Here is a 13,606-nt window from a genome sequence, read left to right on the forward strand (position 1 = left end):
AACCAGAAGATTGCTAAATAACCTCGAATGGTAATCTTTAAGCTGTGGAACTATCAGACCAAAGTCAACATTCTGAAAGCACAAGGGGGAAAGGAGATCAAGGTCCAGGGCCAGTCCATTCCATTTATCCAGGACCTGTCTGCTAGACTGAGGAAAAAAACGCCAGCAATTCATTTCAATCAAACAGTCAAGGAATCAAGTCTCAACTTCGATTCTCGGCAGTACTGTGGGTATGGAAGGGAATACAGAGAATGGAGTGCACTAGTGCCTATGAAGCCCTGAGAATGGAGTGCACTAGTGCCTATGAAGCCCTGAGAATGGAGTGCACTAGTGCCTATGAAGCCCTGAACAAGCTGCAGGAAACCTTTCCAGTTGAAAGAGAGCCCAGTGCCCTGAGGAGAGGCAGAAAAATAACAGAAAAGCACATTAGACTACATACAGTGATGCCTAAGACCAGCTTATCTTAAATTGAGACAATATTCCTCTCCCCCTTCCCCCAATACAATCTAGACTATAGTATCCCTAAGTAACTGTTCTCTAGGAAGTAACAATATAATTAGCCGATGCAAATGAGATACATGGTCACTGAAAAGACAAATATAAAACAGGAAACATAGCATGTATGTAAATTGTCAATAATTGTTCTATGTGTCTGTGCATATCAATGGGAGAGTGAGGGAGGGTGAAGGTGGATGTGTGAGGGAGGGTGAAGGTGGATGTGTGTGGAGGAGTGGTGTGTATGTTATGTGTGGATGTATAGAGGGGTGGATGTGTAGAGGGGTGGATGTATAGAGGGGTGGATGTATAGAGGGGTGGATGTATAGAGGGGTGTAGATGTGTAGAGGGGTGGATGTATAGAGGGGTGGATGTATAGAGGGGTGGATGTATAGAGGGGGTGTAGATGTGTAGAGGGGGTGTAGAGGGGGCAAGGGGAAAAGACAGAGGTGGGGATAAACTGGGCCTGGATGGGTAAAGGGGGGGTAAGGATAGGAGGTGGGGATAAACTGGGCCTGGATGGGTAAAGGGGGGTAAGGATAGGAGGTGGGGATAAACTGGGCCTGGATGGGTAAGGGGGGTAAGGATAGGAGGTGGGGATAAACTGGGCCTGGGTGGGTAAAGGGGGGTAAGGATAGGAGGTGGGGATAAACTGGGCCTGGATGGGTAAAGGGGGGGTAAGGATAGGAGGTGGGGATAAACTGGGCCTGGATGGGTAAAGGGGGGGTAAGGATAGGAGGTGGGGATAAACTGGGCCTGGATGGGTAAAGGGGGGGTAAGGATAGGAGGTGGGGATAAACTGGGCCTGGATGGGTAAAGGGGGGGTAAGGATAGGAGGTGGGGATAAACTGGGCCTGGGTGGGTAAAGGGGGTAAGGATAGGAGGTGGGGATAAACTGGGCCTGGATGGGTAAAGGGGGGGTAAGGATAGGAGGTGGGGATAAACTGGGCCTGGGAGGGTAAAGGGGGGTAAGGGTAGGAGGTGGGGATAAACTGGGCCTGGATGGGTAAAGGGGGGGTAAGGATAGGAGGTGGGGATAAACTGGGCCTGGATGGGTAAAGGGGGTAAGGATAGGAGGTGGGGATAAACTGGGCCTGGATGGGTAAAGGGGGGTAAGGATAGGAGGTGGGGATAAACTGGGCCTGGATGGGTAAAGGGGGGGTAAGGATAGGAGGTGGGGATAAACTGGGCCTGGATGGGTAAAGGGGGGTAAGGATAGGAGGTGGGGATAAACTGGGCCTGGGTGGGTAAAGGGAGGGTAAGGATAGGAGGTGGGGATAAACTGGGCCTGGATGGGTAATGGGGGGTAAGGATAGGAGGTGGGGATAAACTGGGCCTGGATGGGTAAAGGGGGTAAGGATAGGAGGTGGGGATAAACTGGGCCTGGATGGGTAAAGGGGGGGTAAGGATAGGAGGTGGGGATAAACTGGGCCTGGATGGGTAAAGGGGGGTAAGGATAGGAGGTGGGGATAAACTGGGCCTGGATGGGTAAGGGGGGTAAGGATAGGAGGTGGGGATAAACTGGGCCTGGGAGGGTAAAGGGGGGTAAGGGTAGGAGGTGGGGATAAACTGGGCCTGGATGGGTAAAGGGGGGGTAAGGATAGGAGGTGGGGATAAACTGGGCCTGGATGGGTAAAGGGGGGTAAGGATAGGAGGTGGGGATAAACTGGGCCTGGATGGGTAAAGGGGGGTAAGGATAGGAGGTGGGGATAAACTGGGCCTGGATGGGTAAAGGGGGGTAAGGATAGGAGGTGGGGATAAACTGGGCCTGGATGGGTAAAGGGGGTAAGGATAGGAGGTGGGGATAAACTGGGCCTGGATGGGTAAAGGGAGGGTAAGGATAGGAGGTGGGGATAAACTGGGCCTGGATGGGTAAAGGGGGGTAAGGATAGGAGGTGGGGATAAACTGGGCCTGGATGGGTAAAGGGGGGTAAGGATAGGAGGTGGGGATAAACTGGGCCTGGATGGGTAAAGGGGGGGTAAGGATAGGGGTGGGGATAAACTGGGCCTGGATGGGTAAAGGGGGTAAGGATAGGAGGTGGGGATAAACTGGGCCTGGATGGGTAAAGGGGGGTAAGGATAGGAGGTGGGGATAAACTGGGCCTGGATGGGTAAGGTGGGGATAAACTGGGCCTGGATGGGTAAAGGGGGGTAAGGATAGGAGGTGGGGATAAACTGGGCCTGGATGGGTAAAGGGGGGGTAAGGATAGGAGGTGGGGATAAACTGGGCCTGGATGGGTAAAGGGGGGGTAAGGATAGGAGGTGGGGATAAACTGGGCCTGGATGGGTAAGGTGGGGATAAACTGGGCCTGGATGGGTAAAGGGGGGTAAGGATAGGAGGTGGGGATAAACTGGGCCTGGATGGGTAAAGGGGGGTAAAGGATAGGAGGTGGGGATAAACTGGGCCTGGATGGGTAAAGGGGGTAAGGATAGGAGGTGGTGATAAACTGGGCCTGGATGGGTAAAGGGGGGGTAAGGATAGGAGGTGGGGATAAACTGGGCCTGGATGGGTAAAGGGGGGGTAAGGATAGGAGGTGGGGATAAACTGGGCCTGGATGGGTAAAGGGGGGGTAAGGATAGGAGGTGGGGATAAACTGGGCCTGGATGGGGGGTAAGGATAGGAGGTGGGGATAAACTGGGCCTGGATGGGTAAAGGGAGGGTAAGGATAGGAGGTGGGGATAAACTGGGCCTGGATGGGTAAAGGGGGGAAAGGATAGGAGGTGGGGATAAACTGGGCCTGGATGGGTAAAGGGGGTAAGGATAGGAGGTGGGGATAAACTGGGCCTGGATGGGTAAGGATAGGAGGTGGGGATAAACTGGGCCTGGATGGGTAAAGGGGGGGGTAAGGATAGGAGGTGGGGATAAACTGGGCCTGGATGGGTAAAGGGGGGTAAGGATAGGAGGTGGGGATAAACTGGGCCTGGATGGGTAAAGGGGGTAAGGATAGGAGGTGGGGATAAACTGGGCCTGGATGGGTAAAGGGGGGTAAGGATAGGAGGTGGGGATAAACTGGGCCTGGATGGGTAAAGGGGGGTAAGGATAGGAGGGTGGGGATAAACTGGGCCTGGATGGGTAAAGGGGGGTAAGGATAGGAGGTGGGGATAAACTGGGCCTGAATGGGTAAAGGGGGTAAGGATAGGAGGTGGGGATAAACTGGGCCTGGATGGGTAAAGGGGGGGTAAGGATAGGAGGTGGGGATAAACTGGGCCTGGATGGGGGGGTAAGGATAGGAGGTGGGGATAAACTGGGCCTGGATGGGTAAAGGGGGTAAGGATAGGAGGTGGGGATAAACTGGGCCTGAAGGGGGGTAAGGATAGGAGGTGGGGATAAACTGGGCCTGGATGGGTAAGGGGGGTAAGGATAGGAGGTGGGGATAAACTGGGCCTGGGAGGGTAAGGATAGGAGGTGGGGATAAACTGGGCCTGGATGGGTAAAGGGGGGTAAGGATAGGAGGTGGGGATAAACTGGGCCTGGGGGAGGGGGTAAGGATAGGAGGTGGGGATAAACTGGGCCTGGATGGGTAAAGGGGGGTAAGGATAGGAGGTGGGGATAAACTGGGCCTGCATGGGTAAAGGAGGGTAAGGATAGGAGGTGGGGATAAACTGGGCCTGGATGGGTAAAGGGGGGTAAGGATAGGAGGTGGGGATAAACTGGGCCTGGGAGGGTAAGGATAGGAGGTGGGGATAAACTGGGCCTGGATGGGTAAAGGGGGGGTAAGGATAGGAGGTGGGGATAAACTGGGCCTGGATGGGTAAAGGGGGTAAGGGATAGGAGGTGGGGATAAACTGGGCCTGGATGGGTAAAGGGGGTAAGGATATGAGGTGGGGATAAACTGGGCCTGGGATGGGTAAAGGAGGGTAAGGATAGGAGGTGGGGATAAACTGGGCCTGGATGGGTAAAGGGGGGTAAGGATAGGAGGTGGGGATAAACTGGGCCTGGATGGGTAAAGGGGGGTAAGGATAGGAGGTGGGGATAAACTGGGCCTGGATGGGTAAAGGGGGGTAAGGATAGGAGGTGGGGATAAACTGGGCCTGGATGGGTAAAGGGGGGGTAAGGATAGGAGGTGGGGATAAACTGGGCCTGGGAGGGTAAAGGGGGGTAAGGATAGGAGGTGGGGATAAACTGGGCCTGGATGGGTAAAGGGGGGTAAGGATAGGAGGTGGGATAAACTGGGCCTGGATGGGTAAAGGGGGGTAAGGATAGGAGGTGGGGATAAACTGGGCCTGGGAGGGTAAAGGGGGGTAAGGATAGGAGGTGGGGATAAACTGGGCCTGGATGGGTAAAGGGGGGTAAGGATAGGAGGTGGGGATAAACTGGGGCCTGGATGGGTAAAGGGGGGTAAGGATAGGAGGTGGGGATAAACTGGGCCTGGATGGGTAAAGGGGGGTAAGGATAGGAGGTGGGGATAAACTGGGCCTGGATGGGTAAAGGGGGGTAAGGATAGGAGGTGGGGATAAACTGGGCCTGGATGGGTAAAGGGGGGTAAGGATAGGAGGTGGGGATAAACTGGGCCTGGATGGGTAAAGGGGGGTAAGGATAGGAGGTGGGGATAAACTGGGCCTGGATGGGTAAAGGGGGGTAAGGATATGAGGTGGGGATAAACTGGAAACTGGGCCTGGATGGGTAAAGGGGGGGTAAGGATAGGAGGTGGGGATAAACTGGGCCTGGATGGGTAAAGGGGGTAAGGATAGGAGGTGGGGATAAACTGGGCCTGGATGGGTAAAGGGGGGGTAAGGATAGAGGTGGGGATCTGAAACTGGGCCTGGATGGGTAAAGGGGGGGTAAGGATAGGAGGTGGGGGATAAACTGGGCCTGGGAAAGGGGGTAAGGATAGAGGTGGGGATAAACTGGGCCTGGATGGGTAAAGGGGGGTAAGGATAGGAGGTGGGGATAAACTGGGCTTGGATGGGTAAAAGGGGGGGTAATGATAGGAGGTGGGGATAAACTGGGCCTGGATGGGTAAAGGGGGGTAAGGATAGGAGGTGGGGATAAACTGGGCCTGGGAGGGTAAAGGGGGGGTAAGGATAGGAGGTGGGGATAAACTGGGCCTGGATGGGTAAAGGGGGGGTAAGGATAGGAGGTGGGGATAAACTGGGCCTGGATGGGTAAAGGGGGGTAAGGATAGGAGGTGGGGATAAACTGGGCCTGGATGGGTAAAGGGGGTAAGGATAGGAGGTGGGGATAAACTGGGCCTGGATGGGTAAATGGGGGTGAGGATAGGAGGTGGGGATAAACTGGGCCTGGGAGGGTAAAGGGGGTAAGGATAGGAGGTGGGGATAAACTGGGCCTGGATGGGTAAAGGGGGGTAAGGATAGGAGGTGGGGATAAACTGGGCCTGGATGGGTAAAGGGAGGGTAAGGATAGGAGGTGGGGATAAACTGGGCCTGGGATGGGTAAAGGGGGGTAAGGATAGGAGGTGGGGATAAACTGGGCCTGGGAGGGTAAAGGGGGTAAGGATAGGAGGTGGGGATAAACTGGGCCTGGATGGGTAAAGGGAGGGTAAGGATAGGAGGTGGGGATAAACTGGGCCTGGGAGGGTAAAGGGGGTAAGGATAGGAGGTGGGGATAAACTGGGCCTGGATGGGTAAAGGGGGTAAGGATAGGAGGTGGGGATAAACTGGGCCTGGGATGGGTAAAGGGGGGTAAGGATAGGAGGTGGGGATAAACTGGGCCTGGATGGGTAAAGGGGGGTAAGGATAGGAGGTGGGGATAAACTGGGCCTGGATGGGTAAAGGGGGGTAAGGATAGGAGGTGGGGATAAACTGGGCCTGGATGGGTAAAGGGGGGGAGGATAGGAGGTGGGGATAAACTGGGCCTGGATGGGTAAAGGGGGGTAAGGATAGGAGGTGGGGATAAACTGGGCCTGGATGGGTAAAGGGGGGGTAAGGATAGGAGGTGGGGATAAACTGGGCCTGGATGGGTAAAGGGGGGTAAGGATAGGAGGTGGGGATAAACTGGGCCTGGATGGGTAAAGGGGGAGTAAGGATAGGAGGTGGGGATAAACTGGGCCTGGATGGGTAAAGGGGGTAAAGGATAGGAGGTGGTGATAAACTGGGCCTGGATGGGTAAAGGGGGGTAAGGATAGGAGGTGGGGATAAACTGGGCCTGGATGGGTAAAGGGGGTAAGGATAGGAGGTGGGGATAAACTGGGCCTGGATGGGTAAAGGGGGGTAGGGTAGGAGGTGGGGATAAACTGGGCCTGGATGGGTAAAGGGGGGTAAGGATATGAGGTGGGGATAACCTGGGCCTGGGAGGGTAAAGGGGGTAAGGATAGGAGGTGGGGATAAACTGGGCCTGGATGGGTAAAGGGGGTAAGGATAGGAGGTGGGGATAAACTGGGCCTGGATGGGTAAAGGGGGGTAAGGATAGGAGGTGGGGATAAACTGGGCCTGGATGGGTAAAGGGGGTAAGGATAGGAGGTGGGGATAAACTGGGCCTGGATGGGTAAAGGGGGTAAGATAGGAAGTGGGGATAAACTGGGCCTGGATGGGTAATGGGGGTAAGGATAGGAGGTGGGGATAAACTGGGCCTGGGAGGGTAAAGGGGGTAAGGATAGGAGGTGGGGATAAACTGGGCCTGGATGGGTAAAGGGGGGGTAAGGATAGGAGGTGGGGATAAACTGGGCCTGGGAGGGTAAAGGGGGTAAGGATAGGAGGTGGGGATAAACTGGGCCTGGATGGGTAAAGGGGAGGGGGTAAGGATAGGAGGTGGGGATAAACTGGGCCTGGATGGGTAAAGGGGGGGAAGGATAGGAGGTGGGGATAAACTGGGCCTGGATGGGTAAAGGGGGGTAAGGATAGGAGGTGGGGATAAACTGGGCCTGGATGGGTAAAGGGGGGTAAGGATAGGAGGTGGGGATAAACTGGGCCTGGATGGGTAAAGGGGGGTAAGGATAGGAGGTGGGGATAAACTGGGCCTGGGAGGGTAAAGGGGGGGTAAGGATAGGAGGTGGGGATAAACTGGGCCTGGATGGGTAAAGGGGGTAAGGATAGAGGTGGGGATAAACTGGGCCTGGATGGGTAAAGGGGGGGTAAGGATAGGAGGTGGGGATAAACTGGGCCTGGATGGGTAAAGGGGGGTAAGGATAGGAGGTGGGGATAAACTGGGCCTGGATGGGTAAAGGGGGTAAGGATAGGAGGTGGGGATAAACTGGGCCTGGATGGGTAAAGGGGGTAAGGATAGGAGGTGGGGATAAACTGGGCCTGGATGGGTAAAGGGGGTAAGGATAGGAGGTGGGGATAAACTGGGCCTGGGAGGGTAAAGGGGGGTAAGGATAGGAGGTGGGGATAAACTGGGCCTGGATGGGTAAAGGGAGGGTAAGGATAGGAGGTGGGGATAAACTGGGCCTGGATGGGTAAAGGAGGGGGTAAGGATAGGAGGTGGGGATAAACTGGGCTTGGGTGGGTAAAGGGGGGTAAGGATAGGAGGTGGGGATAAACTGGGCCTGGGATGGGTAAAGGGGGGGTAAGGATAGGAGGTGGGGATAAACTGGGCCTTGGTGGGTAAAGGGGGGTAAGGATAGGAGGTGGGGATAAACTGGGCCTGGATGGGTAAAGGGGGGGTAAGGATAGGAGGTGGGGATAAACTGGGCCTGGATGGGTAAAGGGGGGTAAGGATAGGAGGTGGGGATAAACTGGGCCTGGATGGGTAAAGGGGGGTAAGGATAGGAGGTGGGGATAAACTGGGCCTGGATGGGTAAAGGGGGGGTAAGGATAGGAGGTGGGGATAAACTGGGCCTGGATGGGTAAAGGGGGGTAAGGATAGGAGGTGGGGATAAACTGGGCCTGGATGGGTAAAGGGGGGTAAGGATAGGAGGTGGGGATAAACTGGGCCTGGGAGGGTAAAGGGGGGTAAGGATAGGAGGTGGGGATAAACTGGGCCTGGATGGGTAAAGGGGGGTAAGGATAGGAGGTGGGGATAAACTGGGCCTGGGAGGGGTAAGGATAGGAGGTGGGGATAAACTGGGCCTGGATGGGTAAAGGGGGGTAAGGATAGGAGGTGGGGATAAACTGGGCCTGGATGGGTAAAGGGGGGTAAGGATAGGAGGTGGGGATAAACTGGGCCTGGATGGGTAAAGGGGGGTAAGGATAGGAGGTGGGGATAAACTGGGCCTGGATGGGTAAAGGGGGGTAAGGATAGGAGGTGGGGATAAACTGGGCCTGGATGGGTAAAGGGGGGTAAGGATAGGAGGTGGGGATAAACTGGGCCTGGATGGGTAAAGGGGGGTAAGGATAGGAGGTGGGGATAAACTGGGCCTGGATGGGTAAAGGGGGGGGTAAGATAGGAGGTGGGGATAAACTGGGCCTGGATGGGTAAAGGGGGGGTAAGGATAGGAGGTGGGGATAAACTGGGCCTGGATGGGTAAAGGGGGTAAGGATAGGAGGTGGGGATAAACTGGGCCTGGGAGGGTAAAGGGGGTAAGGATAGGAGGTGGGGATAAACTGGGCCTGGATGGGTAAAGGGGGGGTAAGGATAGGAGGTGGGGATAAACTGGGCCTGGATGGGTAAAGGGGGGTAAGGATAGGAGGTGGGGATAAACTGGGCCTGGATGGGTAAAGGGGGGTAAGGATAGGAGGTGGGGATAAACTGGGCCTGGATGGGTAAAGGGGGGGTAAGGATAGGAGGTGGGGATAAACTGGGCCTGGGAGGGTAAGGATAGGAGGTGGGGATAAACTGGGCCTGGATGGGTAAAGGGGGGGTAAGGATAGGAGGTGGGGATAAACTGGGCCTGGATGGGTAAAGGGGGGTAAGGATAGGAGGTGGGGATAAACTGGGCCTGGATGGGTAAGGATAGGAGGTGGGGATAAACTGGGACTGGATGGGTAAAGGGAGGGTAAGGATAGGAGGTGGGGATAAACTGGGCCTGGATGGGTAAAGGGGGGTAAGGATAGGAGGTGGGGATAAACTGGGCCTGGATGGGTAAAGGGGGGGTAAGGATAGGAGGTGGGGATAAACTGGGCCTGGGAGGGTAAGGATAGGAGGTGGGGATAAACTGGGACTGGATGGGTAAAGGGAGGGTAAGGATAGGAGGTGGGGATAAACTGGGCCTGGATGGGTAAGGTGGGGATAAACTGGGCCTCGATGGGTAAAGGGGGGTAAGGATAGGAGGTGGGGATAAACTGGGCCTGGATGGGTAAAGGGGGGGGTGGATGGAGGTGGGGATAAACTGGGCCTGGGAGGGTAAATGGGGGTAAGGATAGGAGGTGGGGATAAACTGGGCCTGGATGGGTAAAGGGGGGGTAAGGATAGGAGGTCCCATATAATTATTTATAACATTTTGGGACAAAGTAGCGCCCCTATTTACACAAATGACAACACACGTCACTCAATTCAGTCCTTCCTAGTTCCATGTATCAAATATACATTTCCGCTATACAGTGCCTTCAGAAAGTATTCATACCCTTTGACTTATTCCACAATTTGTTGTTACAGCCTGAATTCAAAATTGATTAAATGTTTTTTACCCATCTACACTCAATGATGACAGTGAAAACATGTTTTTAGAAATTTAGACAAATTTATTGAAAATGAAATACAGATCTCATTTACACAAGTATTCACACCCCTGAGTCAATACTTTGTAGAAGCACCTTTGGCAGCGATTGGGTAAGTCTCTAAGAGCTTTCCACACCTGGATTGTGCAACATTTGGCCATTTATTATTTTCAAAATTCTTCAAGCTCTGTCAAATTGGTTGTTGATCATTGCTAGACAACCATTTTCAGGTCTTGCCATAGATTTTCAAGTATATTGAAGTCAAAACTGTAACTCGGCCACTCAGGAACATTCACTGTCTTCTTGGTAAGCAACTCCAGTGTAGATTTGGCCTTGTGTTTTAGGTTATTGTCCTGCTGAAAGGTGAATTCATCTCCCAGTGTCTGGTGGAAAGCAGACTGAACCAGGGTTTCCTCTAGGATTTGTCTGTGCTTAGCTCCGTTCAGTTTATTTTTTATCCTGAAAAACTCCCCAGTTCTTAACGATTACAAGCATACCCATAACATGATGCAGCCACCACTATGCTTGAATGTATGGAGAGTGGTACTCAGTAATGTTTTATTCTGTGCAGGCTTCCTTCTTTTCACTCTGTCATTTAGGTTAGTATTGTGGAGTAACTACAATGTTGTTGATCCATCCTCAGTTTTCTCCTATCACAGCCATTAAACTCAGTAACTGTTTTGTAATGTCACCATTGGCCTCATGGTGAAATCCCTGAGCGGTTTCCTTCTTCTCCGGCAACGGAGTTAGGAAGGACGCCTGTATCTTTGTAGTGACTGGGTGTATTGATACACCATCCAAAGTATAATTAATAACTTCACCATGCTCAAAGGGATATTCAACGTCTGCTTTTTAAAAATCTACCAATAGGTGCCCTTCTTTGCGAGGCATTGGAAAACCTCCCTGGTCTTTATGGTTGAATCTGTGTTTGAAATTCACTGCTCGACTGAGGGATCTTACAGATAATTGTATGTGTAGGGTACAGAGATGAGGTAGTCATTCAAAAATCATCTTAAACAATACAGTGGCTTGCGAAAGTATTCACCCCCCTTGGCATTTTTCTTATTTTGTTGCCTTACAACCTGGAATTAAAATTGATTTTTTTGGGGTTTGTATCATTTGATTTAGACAACATGCCTACCACTTTTAAGATGCAAAATATTTTTTGGGGTGACGCAAACAAGAAATAAGACAACAAAACTGAAAACTTGAGCGTGCAGAACTATTCACCCCCCCCCAAAGTCAATACTTTGTAGAGCCACCTTTTGCAGCAATTACAGCTGCAAGTCTCTTGGGGTATGTCTCTATAAGCTTGGCACATCTAGCCACTGGGATTTATGCCCATTCTTCAAGGCAAAACTGCTCCAGCTCCTTCAAGTTGGATTGGTTCCACTGGTGTACAGCAATTTCTAAGTCATACCACAGATTCTCAATTGGATTGAGGTCTGGGCTTTGACTAGGCCATTCCAAGACATTTAAATGTTTCCCCTTTAACAACTCGAGTGTTGCTTTAGCAGAATGCTTAGGGTCATTGTCCTGCTGGAAGGTGAACCTCCGTCCCAGTCTCAAATCTCTGGAAGACTGAAACAGGTTTCCCTCAAGAATTTCCCTGTATTTAGCGCCATTCATCATTCCTTCAATTCTGACCAGTTTCCCAGTCCCTGCCAATGAAAAACATCCCCACAGCATGATGCTTCCACCACCATGCTTCACTGTGGGGATGGTGTTCTCGGGGTGATGAGAGGTGTTGGGTTTGCACCAGACACAGCGTTTTCCTTGATGGCCAAAATGCTCAATTTTAGTCTCATCTGACCAGAGTACCTTCTTCCATGTGTTTGGGGGGTCTACCACATGCCTTTTGGCGAACACCAAACGTGTTTGCTTATTTTTTTCTTTAAGCAATGGCTTTTTTCTGGCCACTCTTCCGTAAAGCCCAGCTCTGTGGAGTGTGTAGCTTAAAGTGGTCCTATGGACAGGTACTCCAATCCCCGCTGTGGAGCTTTGCAGCTCCTTCAGGATTATCTTTGGTCTCTTTGTTGCCTCTGATTAATGCCCTCCTTGCCTGGTCTGTGAGTTTTGGTGGGCGGCCCTGTCTTGGAAGGTTTGTTGTGGTGCCATATTCTTTCAATTTTTTAATAATGGATTTAATGGTGCTCTGTGGGATGTTCAAAGTTTCTGATATTTTTTTAAATAATCCAACCCTGATCTGTACTTCTCCACAACTTTGTCCCTGACCTGTTTGGAGAGCTCCTTGGTCTTCATGGTGCCGCTTGCTTGGTGGTGCCCCTTGCTTAGTGGTGTTGCAGACTCTGGGGCTTTTGAGAGCAGGTGTGTGTGTATATATATACTGAGATCATGTGACAGATCATGTGACACTTAGATTGCACACGTGGACTTTTTTAAACTAATTATGTGACTTCTGAAGGTAATTGGTTGCACCAGATCTTATTTATTATTATCTGTTATTTACCAGATCTTAGCCTATTTGTGTCTTTTTAGAGCAGGAAGACAATCTGTGTCCACAGCCACAATCAGACAATCAGCAAAAATAAAATAAAATGCATCATTTGAAGAACAAATCGTGGCGAGTCATAAAATAGTCCTGATCATAAAGACCTAGTCAATATCCAAAACAACTAACAATAAACTGAAATCAGACATATATATAATATATAATATATATAATGTTTATTGTAAAATCTTGTCTTTCTAATCAATGCCACAACTAATTTCACCAATCTGGGAATTAAACTCATTAAAGTATTGAATCATTTATCTGTGTATTTAGGATGGAATCAAGCCATTAGAATGTACCGGAGGCCAACAAAACAGAGCTTGTTCGAAATAGAAATCCCCTGGGGGGTCATGCCCCCGGACCCCCCTACGCAGCCCAGAACGTCCTGGTTAGCTACGTTTCTTTTTGGCTGGCTACTACTGTGTACTGCCTTAGACTGACAGTATTTTCTCTCTCTGTTTCTGCTTCTCTCTCTCTCTTTCTATTTCTCCCTTTCTCCCCACCCCTGTCTCCCTCTCTCCTTCCCAAACTCCCTCTCTCCTTCCCTGTCTCCCTCTCTCCTTCCCTGTCTCCCTCTCTCCTTCCCTGTCTCCCTCTCTCCCCACCCCTGTCTCCCTGCCTTCCCTCTTTCTGTCTGTCCCCCCCTCCCTTTCCTTCCCTCCAGACGGAGACGGTGGCTGGAGTAACTGGTCTCCGTGTAGTGTAACCTGTGGGAACGGGAACCAGAAGAGGACCAGGTCATGTGGTTACGCCTGCAGCGCCACCGAGTCACGCACCTGTGACATGCCATCCTGCCCAGGTGAGGAGGGAGGGTGTGTGTGTGTGTGTGTGTGTGTGTGTGTGGATCTAGGGTTGTAATCATTGTTCCTAACCATAGATAACAGTTGCAATTAAAACCTACATTTATATTGGACAAATTCAGGTAGGTCCCTCTCCATGTTGTTGTGTTTGGTTCCTAGTGTCATCAGTTAAATGTGCTGTTAAAGGTGTTTTCTACTTGAGTCGACATCTGCAGCATTTACTGCCAACATGATCTTCGTGAACATCGGGGAAATTGAAAAGTCTATCGCTGTGCACAGGTCATTCATCTGTGTTTGAATC

General features: G+C 51.7%; 1 protein-coding gene across 1 annotated transcript in view; it reads left to right on the forward strand.

Moving 5' to 3' along the window:
• LOC121556399 (isthmin-1) overlaps positions 1-13,606 on the forward strand; it is a 43,545-nt gene that overhangs the window by 24,481 nt on the left and 5,458 nt on the right. The window contains exon 4 of the mRNA XM_045215168.1: positions 13,170-13,304. Coding sequence (XP_045071103.1) covers positions 13,170-13,304 — 135 coding nt within the window. The remainder of the gene's footprint in view (positions 1-13,169; positions 13,305-13,606) is intronic.

The sequence above is a fragment of the Coregonus clupeaformis genome, unplaced genomic scaffold, assembly GCF_020615455.1.
Source record: "Coregonus clupeaformis isolate EN_2021a unplaced genomic scaffold, ASM2061545v1 scaf0381, whole genome shotgun sequence".
Classification (NCBI taxonomy): Eukaryota; Metazoa; Chordata; class Actinopteri; order Salmoniformes; family Salmonidae; genus Coregonus; species Coregonus clupeaformis.